Source organism: Pyrus communis, chromosome 4, assembly GCF_041283825.1.
Source record: "Pyrus communis isolate YQ-2024b chromosome 4, ASM4128382v1, whole genome shotgun sequence".
In the NCBI taxonomy this organism is placed as follows: domain Eukaryota; kingdom Viridiplantae; phylum Streptophyta; class Magnoliopsida; order Rosales; family Rosaceae; genus Pyrus; species Pyrus communis.
In genome coordinates, this window is record NC_142568.1 from 17,453,849 (window position 1) to 17,468,643 (window position 14,795).

General features: G+C 38.0%; 2 protein-coding genes and 1 pseudogene across 2 annotated transcripts; all 3 read right to left on the bottom strand.

The window, feature by feature from the left end:
- Positions 1–755: 755 nt before the first annotated feature.
- Positions 756–1,133, bottom strand: LOC137722059 (copper transporter 2 pseudogene; annotated as a pseudogene).
- A 3,081-nt stretch (positions 1,134–4,214) lies between these two features.
- LOC137721667 (18.1 kDa class I heat shock protein-like) lies at positions 4,215–4,928 on the bottom strand. Its single transcript, XM_068460688.2, has one exon. It carries the CDS (start codon positions 4,840–4,842, stop codon positions 4,369–4,371), a length of 474 nt encoding a protein of 157 aa, XP_068316789.2. The 5' UTR covers positions 4,843–4,928; the 3' UTR covers positions 4,215–4,368.
- Positions 4,929–5,577: 649 nt separating this feature from the next.
- Positions 5,578–7,882, bottom strand: LOC137722320 (7-deoxyloganetic acid glucosyltransferase-like). Its single transcript, XM_068461288.2, has 2 exons — positions 7,336–7,882; positions 5,578–6,494 (listed from the first exon to the last, which is right to left on the bottom strand). The coding sequence occupies exons 1-2, from the start codon at positions 7,880–7,882 to the stop codon at positions 5,578–5,580; spliced, it is 1,464 nt and encodes a 487-aa protein (XP_068317389.2).
- Between the last annotated feature and the right edge of the window lie 6,913 nt (positions 7,883–14,795).

The following is a 14,795-nucleotide window of genomic DNA, read 5'->3' on the forward strand; positions in this document are numbered from 1 at the left end:
CTCTCAATTTTTTTTCTCTGTGAAAACATTTTCATGATTGATTGTTTGGAGGAGAAGATTGTTGAAATGGTACCAGGCCATGATCGATTTTTTATTAAATTTCACAAGATTTTAGCTTTTGAAAAATGGTGAAGGGAGAACAGAAATGCAGGGAGATGCAGGGAGGCTAGAGTGAATGAGAGAGTGATAATTTCATTCAACAAAACCCTAGCATATAGGGGCTTGGAGATATCTGATTTTTCGGGGATCAATCTCAGCCCTCTAGAGCATCAGGTGCTGTGATCCTTCCACTTGGGAATGGATCCAGCAAGACAGTACAACAAAGGGATAAGAACAAGCACAGCTATTCTCCTTTCCCGAAATAAAAACTAAACTAGCCGTTGTACATTTGAATCTAACAGCTCTTACTAAATAAGGAAACTTTCTTCATCTTTCAATTTCTTCATGTTCATCTGCAGGATTCGCCATCTGCAGGTTATTTTCAACCTTGTGAGAAGCTTAATTCTCAACAAAGATGTTGTTCAGTATAGACTTATGTGAAAATTTATAGATCCTTGCAATACATGACAGATCCTCCTTTATTGTTTGCTTCAGTAGCCTTACAAATGATGAATCAAAGCTCTATTTTCGGATAAATGGAGGACTTGGAAGTACACAAAACTATTTTCTTGAATATTAAAGGTAAAATTGTTTCATTGACAAAAGGTAAAACTATATCTGATCATCAACTAGGTATAAACAAAATCAAATTTCAACTAGGGTGGGGAAGCAGCTGGTTTGGCAAGAGCAAGAGTTACTGCCTTGACTATAAAGTACCCGAAGGTGTGGCCTGCCACGGCTACTATGAAGATTCTGGCGTTGAATGACATGACAGCGAGCATGACCAAGTACCCCATCCCAATTCGAACAGCGTAAACGGAGGCCTGAGCGAGACCCGCCACGATTGGGTTCATGCTAGGTTTGACATTAGGCCAGGCAGACAAAGTTTCCACAGTAAAGGCTAGCACAAACACCAAAAGTAAAGCCAATATGTACATGGCAGTGCTTTCATTAGGCCAGCCTTTGAATAGGATTGTAGCCTCCTTGCCCCAGTGGAAGCTCATCTGCATGTTCATGTTCATCATAGGCTCCATCCTTTCCTTGCTTGCGATTTGGGCATTGCAAGTTTTTCTGGTAGGTTTTGGTGTTATATAGATTACAGACAAGACAGGTGTTGAAAACAATGTTGTTGGGACTTAATTTGGAGGTGATTACAATGGCTGAGGGACAACAACAGGCCGCTCTAGATTATATTTATTTTTCAACAAGGGGGATGCTACTAATCTTCTTGTCCGAATCTTCTTGTTCTATGTTGCTTGATTGTCAAAACTGTCTACTTTATAATTCACCCTTTAATGATCAAGTTTGCTAAAAATTGACCAAATCAGTTACCATTGAATTAATGTTGTGAAAATTTCAATATTTAAATGAATAACATTGTTCGTCTATTTATTGTTAAATGAATAACATTGTTCGTCTATTTATTGGATAACTCACAAATCACTAAAAGATTTATAATTTGATTTATTTTTTATCGAGTTATCTTTAAGGAGTAACTTAAAAAAATAGATAATTGAAATTATTATATTACATTGAAGAATGATTCGGACAAGAATGAAAAGGAGATCCAAAAAGTGGATGTACTAAACTTTTCGTTAAGTTATTAACATCAAAATAAGTAGCATTGAGTTTGTCATAATGAAGCAAAACCGATCGAAAAAGACATCGAACACAAAGACAGCAAAGCCTTGTGGTCTCGACACATGTATTAGCAAAACAACCTGTATTCAGATTCAACATTGGAGCAGGAGATGGTTGGCTGCAGGCTGCTTCTAAGAACTTTGGTGAGCAAGTAATGTTCATGCATGGCAAATTTGATTCTCCAAATTTGCTTTTACATTGAGACTCAATTAACTTTTACAAAACTAGTTCTCCTATGAGCAGTGGTGGATCCATGATTTTAACATCGGATGGTCCTAATATAAAGCTCAAAAAATTAGATGAAAATAACATTGAAACATTAAACGATCAACGACAACTTTTTATTCTTAATCTTAATATAAACAACAATTTGATGCAATCCTTTTTTTACCCTTTTTTAGCAAGATCACTAATCCCTTACAATTGAGAAAATTCACTTCTTAAATGCATTGAATGAATATAAATATCAAGTTAATCTTAAAATGTATGGGTATGTGAAGGCTGAAGAAGAGAACGGAGAAGAGATGGTGGCCTTCGGTTGGGTGGGGTGGGAATATTAGGGAACGGGGATTAGGGACTAGAGAGTTAATTTAGGTGGAGTGGAATTGTTTGAAAGTCGAACCCTTTTTGTTTTGTGTTTTTTTTTTGTTTTAATAAAAAATGATGAGGCTTTCAGACTCCCACGTGACCTAGGATGGTGTTCTCAAACAATACATCAATACTCACCATTTTAATTAATGCTCCACATGACGTCATGACCTAGGATGCCGTTTAAAAAGTAAATAATCTTCTTCTCTTCTTCTGGTTTGGCAGAAAGCCAAAATATTTGTGCAGCCGCTGCTTTTCACCTCCACCACTGTTAAAACTTAGGTGGTCGTTGGAAGTCCTCATAGCCAATTATCTAAGCTTCCGGGTGGTCTTGGGATCATCTAGATCCCTTAATAGATCCGCCCTTGTCTATGAGTGTACATGATTCAAAATTGCGACGAGGTGTACTTCGACAGGATCCATAATTTTTCATACATGTGCAGCTGTGCTATTAGTATAGTATAGTATAGTATGACTGTTTCCAAGCAATTTCGTGGCACGAAAGCTGCCATACCAAAAAGCTTTCAAAGCCTTTTTAAAAGGTATGCAATTATAGAATATAAACATGTTTGCATATTTCATGATTTGGCACCAAGTCCTTAGTCACATGCACTACGAGTAGTCTCAGCCATCATGAGGTCTTTTCTTGTAGCCGGTATATTCATATAGGTTTTTCCTTAATTTATTTTTTCATAAATTGCTGAAACGGAAAAAAAAAAATTCATTAAAATTCAAGATCTAATAAACCAAGCAATTCAAAATGCATTAATGAGTTTTTGACCCGAATATCGAAAATAAAACTTACATACAGTTTTGTTGAAATTAAAAACTTGCATACAACTACCTTGGGGTTTCAATAGAAGAACAGTTACACTTATAATTATTATTTTTTTGGAAAGACCTTCATGCCCACGTTGAGATTCCTTAATTAAGAGAGAATTGATTGGACACAATGTAATCGTACGTGCCCATTGCGTTATTGATCACGATTTTGTTAAGAATAATTTTAGCCCTCGATCTGTGCCAAACTCTCATATTAGGAGACTATTAAGATTTTGTTTAATTTAGAAATTTTTTATTGTGCACTCTAAGCATGCAATCTTAATTTATAGCTTGCAAGATTCAGGATTGATAAAGACATATATATAAGCAGTGAGTTACCAAAAGTGCTCTTCAACATGCACGTCTTCTTTACATAAACTGGGTTCTCTCTCTCAATGTTATCTCGTTGGCCTTTTACAAAATCAAAAGAATTGATTAGAAGAGATGCTAATCCTTGCAAAATTGTCGATGAGAATTGTTGTAGGTGTTACGCAGTAATGATATTAGGACACGTATAAGTAGCATGTCAATAGCCAATTAATATTTAGTTGTTAATAATTTCATAAACTCTATGATTCCTGTAAACTTATGGTTTTCATTGATCTGTACAACGATGAACGATACAATTCCTTTTAAATATATAAGAGATAGATGCTACTTGTACTCTATGAGAAATTGTGTGCCGAGAACATGGCTTGGTACACTAAGTATAATAATACAATTAGTTGGAAATTTGATTTTTTTTAACTAATTATATTATTACACTTGATATACCGGACCGTATTCCCGTCACACTGAAAAGTCTCTCCTACCTTACAAACAGATGACAGCATATAGGTTTGCACAAGTATTTGGATAAAACTAACTACATGAACTATTATCAACAAACGATATATTAATTTTGGCTAAGTGATCACATTCAAAATTTAAGTTGTGAGAAAAAGTAGGATATTCATTAAACATTGGATCAAACACGTACAGGAGGATTAGGTGCACAGGGAGAGGAACTAATTAAAATCAAGTTAGAAAAGAGCACTCTCACACATTAATTTTGTGGCTAGGACTAATTAAATTATTGTTTCATTACATGGAACCAAAGCTACAATGGTGTCATGCACTTTATTTGTTTACGTAAGACACACACAAGTGAAGGGGAAGCAGCCGGCCACCCCCACCTCCCCGGAATAATTAAAGTTACAATATACATACAGCATAATTCTAGTGCACTCTGGTATGAGGAGAGTACTTAATAACCTCATTCTCTTTAGGAACCGTGACAGTGAGCATTCCATTTTCCACGAACACCTTCATCTTCTCGGCCTTGGCATTCTCAGGCAACCTCAAACGCCTAATGAACTTGCCACTGCTCCTCTCAAAACGGTGCCAACCGTCTTGATTTTCTTCTCTCTCCACCTTTTTCTCGCCCCTAATACTAAGAACCCTACCTTCCTCCACATCCACCTTCACTTCTTCCCTCTTGAACCCCGGAAGATGTACCTTGAGTGCTAAGTGCCCATCTGAGGTCTCCTTCCAGTCGGTCATTGAGGTCACGAAGGAGGTTGCTTCACTTGGGAAAGCATGGTGTGGGATGATCATTGGGCCTCCATAATGAAATTCCTCAAATGGGTCCCAAACATTGTGGCAGAAAGGATCGTAGTGACCAACAAAGATGTTACTAGGAATGAGTGACATGATATCTTTGTATGTAATGAGTTTTGGTGATTGGAAAAAGAAACAGGGCTAGCTAAGTATATGTAACTTTTCAATGCTGTGAAATTAAGAAAGGCGGATAGCTGTATTTATATAGGCCAAAAATAGAATGGTTGGACCCTGGAGAAGGATGGCGATGTGAAAATATCTCTATAGTGCTTAAGGCATATTTGATGAAATTTCGAGAGAGAGAATCCTCTTTATAAAAAGATGAGAATTTTCTTTTCCAGTATTTCTTTGATGTCACATTGTTTGTGTTTATTCTCTATCAATCTTGAATCTTGTTCACTGATAAACAAAGTTATTGGAACATGCAATACAATTGTTAACACACATTCTAATATAAAGATAGCCCTTCCATTATAAACTACCCTAATCATATACATATACATATATATATATATATATTTAGTCATATATACATGACTTTAAGATCATTACGACTTTATTTATTCTAATTGAGCAAAATCTAACCTTACCATAAGAAGATGGAGTCAAATATAAGTGTCAAACTATCAAAGAAAGAGGACGCGATTTTGGCCAACTTACTTGCGCTTGGGTCTACAACAAAGTTTTAAACATGGACACAAGTTGAGTTTTTTTTTTTTAATTCATGAAGCAATCATAAATAGCACACATGTTTCAATACAGAGATCAAGAGCTTTCCCTAGACATAAAAACTTCAGCAACCGAACTTTTACACCACATGATTTCACATCACAACTTTTTTACGTCGTCAATAAGTTTTTCCAGGTTTTTATACGAAGAGCCATCTTCACGAACAGCATGGCGAGCCAACTTCGCAAACGTATTCACCGACTTGAAAATCTGCTCGCTTCGATCACCTTCTTCCATCAATGCTCTTACCATCTTCTCCACCGTAGACCTATCACACGTGTCCTTCATATCGAGCCCGATCTTCCAACCCTCACCAACCCATCTACTATTCACCGGTTGGTCTGCTATTTGAGGCCAACAAAGCATTGGAACTCCCGCCCAAATGCCCTCAATGGTCGAGTTCCAGCCGCTGTGGGTCAAAAACCCTCCGATAGCTTTGTGAGCTAGTACCTCTTCTTGTGGGACCCACTCCGCTATAAAACCCCTTTCTTTAGTACCAACCTCTAACTCTACCGGAGTCGCGTGCGCTTCTTGCTCACTCCAAAGCATATCCGACCGTACTACCCATAGAAAGGGTCTGCCACTGTCGATTAGACCGTGCCAAAACTCAAGTAACTGGACGCGTGTTATCTTTACCAAACTCCCAAAGCTGACGAAAATAACGGACCGCAATTGTTGGGAGTCGAGCCAAGTCATGCAACGTCGGTCTTGGTGGCGCAAGGAGGAAGCGGAGGATGATAGATCGTCTCCTATGCGAGATTTGAGAAGAGCATGGAAAGGGCCTAAGGTGTAAATTTTGGGAAAGCGAGTGGTGATGTGGGAGAGTATTGGGGACTCGAGGTCGTCGAAGGTGTTGAGTATGAGAGCAGAAACTCGAGTAATGGCCTCAAACTCCTCCACGAAAAATTTAAAAGTTGGATGGCCGATTGGCATTTTGCAAAAACTCGGTAGATCCCGTCGTCTCAAAAGACTTTCCATCCCTGGAATACCCCTAATCGGCCGATCCATGTCCTCATCTGTTTTAACATGACAAGCATGTATCGTGTTCAGCAAAAACTGGTACTGTAGTAGCAAGAGTACAAAATACATCTGAACTAGTGAAAACCAGCTAATTATATGTATTTATTTTGAGAATTGTTATTGGCATTCTAAAATTCTTATTCTACATTTCAAACTTTCTATATTTAGAAAGAAAAATACACTTGGGAGAAGTGTAAAATAAGATTTTTGGAATGTTAATAACATTTCTCTTTATTTTATGTTTTAAAGTATATCAATAATTGTTTTTAAAATATATTAATCATTACGTGGGTACATTATTTTTTTGCTAGAACTATGTGAAGAACAACATTACTCTATTATTGATTTTTAAGTAATTGTTATATTGTAAAAATATTATTTGAATTTGTTTAAATTTCATAATTTGTGGAATATTTAATACATAAATGCAGGAGTTAAATCCCTTAAATAATGTTAGGGACCTCGATCAAACCATTTAAATAAATAAGGGTTCATTATAACAATTAAGTTGATTACGGACCGAAACAAAAATAACCCTTGAAAAAATAATAATTCTTGGCCTGTACCTAAATTAGTATACTTACTACCCAATTTTATTTTCTGTTAGAGGTGTATCCTATTTAGCTTAGTTCAATTTTTTTTTCTCACTGTTCAGATTTCTCTTACATATAAATTAAGAAAGTGACATGTAAATCATAACATTGAGGAAAAATACAAGAAATTAAAGAAAAGAGTCACCATGAGAATTTTCTGAAAGGATACATATAAATCAAAATTTTATGAAATTAAAGTTCTATAAGGAAAGAAAAGAACGGAAAGAAGAGTGACAGTGATGACCTTGGAAGGGAAGCTGGCCTTGTTGAATGAGGTCGGGGATGCATGTATAACACCAGAAGCTGCAAGCGCTTGTTGTGCGAAGGGCAAATATGGGAATTCCCACCTCCTCAGCCACATCAATTGCAAAGCACATAAATATCCCATCTATTACCATACAACGCAAAGGAGGAAGCCGCCGGCGAGTAGAGCCATCATTAGACGTCTCGTCGTCTTTTTTGGTTAGGGAGATGAGCAGTTCGCGCAGAAACGGCTTAATTGTGGACCTAAGCGACGCACCCACTTCGTGTAGGGCAGAAAATTTGCGTCCGTGGTCCGGTGGGAGGCCGTCAGGGATAGACTCGAAGTGGAGGGTTGGGAAGCGGGCAGAGAGGGCTTCGCGCTGGGTGAAGAGACTCTGGCTCTGCTCGGAGATGAGGAAGGTGACATGGATGCCAGCGTGGCAGAGCAGCTGTGCCAAACTTAGCATGGGAGTGAAGTGCCCTTGTGATGGTAAGGGCAGCAATAGTACATGTGAATTTTGTTGTTGTTGCTCCATGTCCACATACATCTACCCACGACCTATTCTCTGTATGTTTGCCCGGTTCAGAAAATTTGGTGCATGCAAAGTGCAGAGCTTCTCTGAATCTTAATTATAGGCCTATTGATAGTGAGACAGGAAGAAGCACGATATTCATTAGCAATGTCGAAAATATGTACAAGAGGATAGGTTGCATTATCAAGTGGTTTCATTTAAATTTTTGTTGGTGATTCAATCTGGTCGAAGGAAAAAAGAATGCCGGCACAAATATTATAACATATGACTAATTCTTTAGAAGGAGATTGAAAATCATATATGGAGGTTCTTCAAACCAAATTATATCTTGTGCCGTTGTATATATGCTAGTCTATGTGCAATACAGCGCCTGTATAGCATCTAAGTTACCGTGCAAGTATTTAACTATAACCTTTCAAAACATGGCCATGAAGGACCGAGCAACATTAAGAACAAGTACAAGCAATGAAGAGTTAGGCTATTGGCTGATTATTTAAAAACAGAAAAAGAAGGATTTGTAAGTGCCTCTTTGACTAAATGTTTGCATGAGGTTTAGGTCAATTTGAAGAAAGTTGAGGTTACATCATAAAATCAATTGGTAATATGTTTGCATGAGGTTTTAGATCAATCTGAAGAAATTTGAGATTTCATCATAAAACAAATTGACAATATGAGAAGTAACTCATCCTCTTATAAGCCCATACAAGGTCCCTCCTCCCATCAATGTGAAACTCATTCTCAACACAATGTACCTCCTTCAAATGAGACAATTTCAATTATAAGAAGACATTTTCTTTAACCAAACCTTCCAATGTAACAAGAAACAAAAAACAAGCAACCTAGCACGATTAAAATGTAGGAATAAAATATTTCCCTTTGCATTACAATCATTAATCGCTAATATAAGAAACTAAAAAATGAAGTTGCTCGAACTCAAAAGAAAAAAAAAGGAACTCTTACCCTGCAAAAACACATAGGGTTACAGGTATACCCTATGAAGATGAAGAGAGATGTTCAGAAATGAACATAGAGAGAGAGAGAGAGAGAGAGAGAGAGAGAGAGAGAGAGAGAGAGAGAGAGAGAGAGAGAGAGAGAGAGAACAAAGAAAGTTTTAGTTAGAGAAGGTAATGGTCTGTATTTCATTGAGCTCTAATGAGCTAAGATTACACTTATATAGTCGGTACATCTCTTGCTCACGAAGGAATTCTGTTTTTGGCAGCCAACGATTTAACAATTGTTATAACAACAACAGCAATTCTAACAGCTCTAGTATTTAATCTCGACTGACATTTGGCAGCTAACAATTCTAACAACAATTGTTACAACAACTAACAGCAATTCTAACAGACAAGAAATCTGCTGTCCCCAAACTTGTCTCTGTCCATGTCTCTTTCTAATTTTTTGACAATGAACGAGACATCGTTAAATTGGGAGTTAAACTAAAAGACACTTGTTGAAAAATTAGAAGAAGACATGGACGAAGACACAAATTTGAGAACAGAAGATCCCTGGCCATTGTAACAGCACTAGTCTTTAATCGACTGATACTTGGCAGCCTTAGAACCGTTGATATACACATACATCAAATACTCCGTGTTTGGTTGTTTCGAATTCACAGGGTTACATGTAGTATGTACTCACGCATTACACCCTTAAGGCTACGCTATCCCAATGCCTTATACATCAAATAATTTACAAATAAATTTGTAAATTAGTACATTAAAAACAAACGAACCAATACAAGTACGTGCGGTTGCTGTTGTTGCTTCTCCATCTTTATATCCCAAAATGATCGAGGAGCTCTTTGCCCAATGTCCCGGGTTGCTCTGTGTTGTAAACTGTCGTCGTTGGATCACTAAGGCTGACTTTCGTCCTTGCTAGACGGGTGGGTCTTGCAGTCAAGCTCCCATATGCCTTTACACAGCAGTCTTTACCATAAGGAAGCAAATACAATATAGATATTAACGTGTTATATTGATAGACTTGAAGAAGAGATTGGCTTCATATTGCCCGACTCAAATCTAAACTCAATAGAAAAGTATTGAATCAGATTTTTCCAGTTGCTGTGCTCATTTTTGCTTAAAACTGAACCAGAACGATCAAAACTGAACTTGTTAGTTGATTTGATTTTTAGTTGCTAATTAACCAATTAAGCTTAATCGGAGCATGCTCGCGTAGTGTTGATTAAACTAAAGTGAATAATTTTTTGTTAAATTTGAATCCATTTCCACATATAAAGGAGGAGAGATAGATTTAAGATCTCATGATGATTTCATTTCCACAAGTGTTACATGTGATCCCAATAATCTTTCCAATTGGCAATTAAATCTTTTGGGTAGGAAACTGAGTTTCATAACTTTCATTCATAGAATAGCACAGTACAATTAAGACAAGAAGAAATATTAGTAAGTTTGGACCTCAGAGCCCTACTGCATGCGGTTCCAATTGTAAGAAAACAAAATGTATGAAACAAACCTAATTCCTTCCAGTGCGAAGGCTCAATCAACCTCTAACAGATTGCCAAATGTCCTGCTGGAAGCAGAAGCAGGAAGCGCCGAAGTAGCAGGAAGCAAAACCAGGAAAAGGGGGACCGGACTGAGTCGACCAACTGAAATTCTGGAACTCGAATTCCTTTGAAATTTTGGAATTCTGGAGCACCGAAGTAGCATATAATTCTGAAAAATCTGGACTACATTCTTTGTTATTAAAGAACTGATGATTTAAGAAAAATGGCTGAACATATGTATGTATGTGCAAAGAGATTATACTCGACAATTGAATATGAATATAGTACAACCCTAATATACAAACTAGCAACTGCCTTTACAAGGCAAGTTTAACAAATTACAACAGCAGACAAGATCCCATAATAAGTCCTACAATCAACGTCCTATACTAGGAAAATAATCACAACATCAATCAACGAATATTTACAATTAATACAAGAATTTCAACACCCCACCTCAAGTTGGAGCATGTATGTTGTGAATACCCAACTTGCTAAGCAGAGAATGAAACGTTGCATTCCCCAATGCTTTTGTAAATATGTCGGCCAATTGGTGCCTTGAAGGTGTAAACCTTGTTGCGATCATTCCTGATTGTAGCTTTTCTCGAATCAAATGACAATCCAATTCAATGTGTTTTGTTTGCTCGTGAAATACCGGATTGGCTGCAATATGTAAAGCAACCTTATTGTCATAGTAAACATGAGCTGGAGCTGCATGGGGCACTTTTAAGTCTTGTAACAAATAACGAAGCCATGTAAGTTCACAAGTGATTGCAGCCATTGATCTATACTCTGCCTCTATAGACGAACCGTATGTTGCTTTTTAGTCTTCCAGGAGATGAGTGATTTTCCCAAAAAAACATAATAACCTGTCATAGACCTTCTAGTTGTCAGACATGATGCCCATGAAGCATCACAGTAACCCCTCAATTGCAATGCATCTTCAGATGAAAAAAAACAACCCTTGTCCTGGAGTCCCTTGAGGTATTTTAAGACTCGTATAATAGCTGCAAGATGAGGCTTGCGAGGTTGGTTCATGAACTAACTACAAGTTTGAACAGAAAATGTGATATCTGGCATTGTTACGATGAGATAAATAAGTCGTCCTATGATCCTTCTATATCTTGTTGAATCCTTCAATAGTTCACCATCTGGTTGGCCTTAATTTCAAATCTTGCTCCATGGGAAAATCAACCGAACATGCCCCTAACAATCCAACATCATCCAATATTTCTAAAATATATTTCCTTTATGAGATAGAAATACCTTGTTGTGAGTGAGCCACCTCGATTCCAAGGAAATATTTGAGAGGTCCAAGGTCCTTAATGCGGAACTGACCATGAAGAAAATGTTTCAATCATAGTCTAGCCTCATGATCATTCCCTATAATGATCATGTCATTAACATATATAAGCACAACTGTAATCGAATGCCCAATTATGCATGTAAATAATGAGTAATCTGCTATTGATTGTTTGAAACCCACAAGTTGAATGGCCTGAGGAAACTTAGAGAACATTGGCGAGAAGCCTGCTTCAGGCCATAATGTGATTTATGGAGTCGATAGACCAACGTTTCCCCCTATCGACTAAGACCGGGAGGTGGTGACATGTAAACCTCTTCCTCTAAATCACCATGGAGGAATGCATTTTGTACATCAAGCTGGTTGAGAGGCATTTGCGTTGAGCAACCACGACTAATAAGCACCGAATGGTAGTAAGTAGCCACAGGTACAAACATTTTAGAATAGTCTAAACCCTCAATCTGCGTGTAACCTTTGGCACGTTTTCCAGAGGGCAGATGAGTGAGTGTCCATGTGTTGTTTTGTTCGACTGCAGCAAGTTCAGACTTCATTGCTTCCTGCCAATGAGAATCAAGATTGGCATGTGCAAAGGAAGTAGGTTCTACACAACGGGTTATGTTGTTCACAAAAATTTGGTGAGATTATGATAAATGAGAAGATGAGAGGTAATTGGATAGTGGATATCTAGTACCTGACCGCGAAGAAGAAGTGGATTTGGAAGTTGACGTGGTGACATGTAAGCAGTCATAATCCTTCAATAAGACAGAAGGTTGCTTGGGGCGTAAACCGCGACCAAGAGCAAGTGGTGGTGTGACGATGTCTATCAGGCTAGGGAGATCAATAGAATTCGGTTGGGACACGATCGATGACGGTGAAGATATTTCAGGTGAAGTATTTTGTGGTTGATCGTGGGAGACCGTGAGTGGAGAATGGTCAAGTAAGGTGTTTGGTAGTTATTGAAGGGTAGAAGGTGAAGTAGGAGACTCGGTGGGGCTAGGTAAAGTTTTTTGTGGTGGATTTGGATGAAATATAGGTGGGTCTGGGCCTAATAAGGGGGTTTTGGATGTGGTTAGTGGCAAGACAGACATAAATTCATCAGGTTGGGTGTCTTGAGTAAGGTGAGAGAAAGGGAAAATGTGTTCATGAAATACCACATCACGCCTAGTAAAAAATTGGTGATGTTGAAGGTCGTAAAGATGATACCCCTTTTGACCAGAATGATATCCAACAAAGAGACATCTACGAGCCCAAACATTGTGTTTGGGTGATGTTTGGGTCGCATAGCAAAGACACCCAAAGACCCGTAAGTGCATATATGTTGGTGTGCGTTTGTAGAGTATTTCATAGGGAGTTTTTTTTGTATAAAACTATGGTGGGTGTGCGATTTATAAGGTAAGTGGCAGTGAGAATGCTTTCTCCCAAAAATTTTAGTGGAATATTTGCCTGGAAATGAAGTGCTCGACCAACATTAAGTAGGTGACAATGTTTACACTCAACCACCCCATTTTGTTATGGTGTGTGGGCACAAATATGTTGAAAGAGTGTCCCTGATTTGTCAAAGAAAGGGCGCATAGATAGAAATTCTGCGCCGTTATAGGTTTGAATTTGCTTGACTTGACACTGAAATTAGGTGTTGACATATGCAAAAAACAGTTTATTTTCTCTTGTGTTTCATATTTTAAATTCATGAGAAATAGCCAAGTGAATCGGGAGTAATCATCAACGATGGTTAAGAAATATCGTGCACTTGAGGAAGAGGGCAAACGATGCGGACCCAAATGTCACAATATATCAACTCAAATGGTTTTGAACTAGAAGTAGGACTTAAGGGAAATGGTAACCTTGTTTGCTTGGCTATTGGACAGACATCACAATGAGAATCAAAATTAAAGGAAATTGAAGGAATGGAACTAGATAAAAAACGGGCTGGACCATTGGAAAGGTGCCCGAGCCGCTGGTGCCATATGTTGGCTGATGCGGATGCAGAGGCAGCAGTTACCCCAAGCTTATTCTTTCGAAATATAACGTCTTCTTTGACTGGTACAAGGTAATACAGGCCATCACTCTCCTTCCCCAATCGAATAATCTTCTTCATTGCCAAATCCTGTAGGATAAAAAAGGTGGGAAAGAAAATGATCAAACAATTCTAACCCCAAGTAACTTTGCTAACAGACATCAAGTTTACTCAAAAACCAGGAACACAAAGCACATCTTTTAGTTCTAAATTGGGAGTGATCTTGATTGACCCAAGACAAAAAATTGTTGCTTGTGACCCATTTGGCATATTGACATAGGAATAAGGTGGGTTCCTTTTTTCATTTAAGTTGGAAGAGAAAGAAATGTGGTTTGTAGCACCACTATCAATAATCCAAGAATTTGGATTATTTGTGGAAAAAGAATAACATCGGGCATTAGGAATACCTGTTGCATTTGCAAAAACCTGATTTTTACCATCCCCTCGGAGAATGGCTTTGATTTGGTTGATTTCATTCACTGTAAATTTCAAATCATCAGGGACTTTGGTGGTGGTTGACTTCGCTTCTTCTTTGTTGATATTATTGGCCGCTGCATGCCTATTTTTGTTCAGAGGCTTTACGTCCTTCCCGTGGAATTTGTGTCCAGGAGGAAGGCCATGAAGGTAGAAACAATAATCAACTGTATGACTATTGCCATCATAATAAGTGCAATGAAAATCTTTACCTCCACTGTTGTTCGTCTTGCGAGGCTTGTTCCCAATGGTCTTAGATACATTCATGGCATGTGCAGTGCAGCTCTCACCGCCTTTAGCCACTTCTCTTTGTTTTTCTTCTTGTAAAAGCAGAGAGTATGCCTTATGAATGCGAGAAATGTTTCTTCAAATCCTCCCATATCTCAGCAGGAGAATTTGTATATAGGACGTTACTCATCAAATCGTTGCCAAGGGAGCAAACAATCCATGAGAGGACCATGTTGTTGCATCGTTTCCAAAGGGAATATTTGGCGTCAGTTTCTGGTGGAGCTTGGATCGAACCATCCACAAAAATTGAGCTTGTTCTTAGCACTTAGACTGATTGTCATTGCACGGCTCTATGTGGAATAATTGTCACCATCCAGTGTTTTGGAGACAAGGTGTAGACCCG

Coding starts and splice junctions, on each gene's coding strand:
- LOC137721667 (XM_068460688.2), bottom strand. CDS start 4,842: ATGTCACTCATTCCTAGTAACATCTTTGTTGGTCACTACGATCCTTTC.
- LOC137722320 (XM_068461288.2), bottom strand. CDS start 7,882: ATGTATGTGGACATGGAGCAACAACAACAAAATTCACATGTACTATTG. Junction 6,495..7,335: donor AGGCCAGCTTCCCTTCCAAG/GTCATCACTGTC, acceptor ATGTTAAAACAG/ATGAGGACATGGATCGGCCG.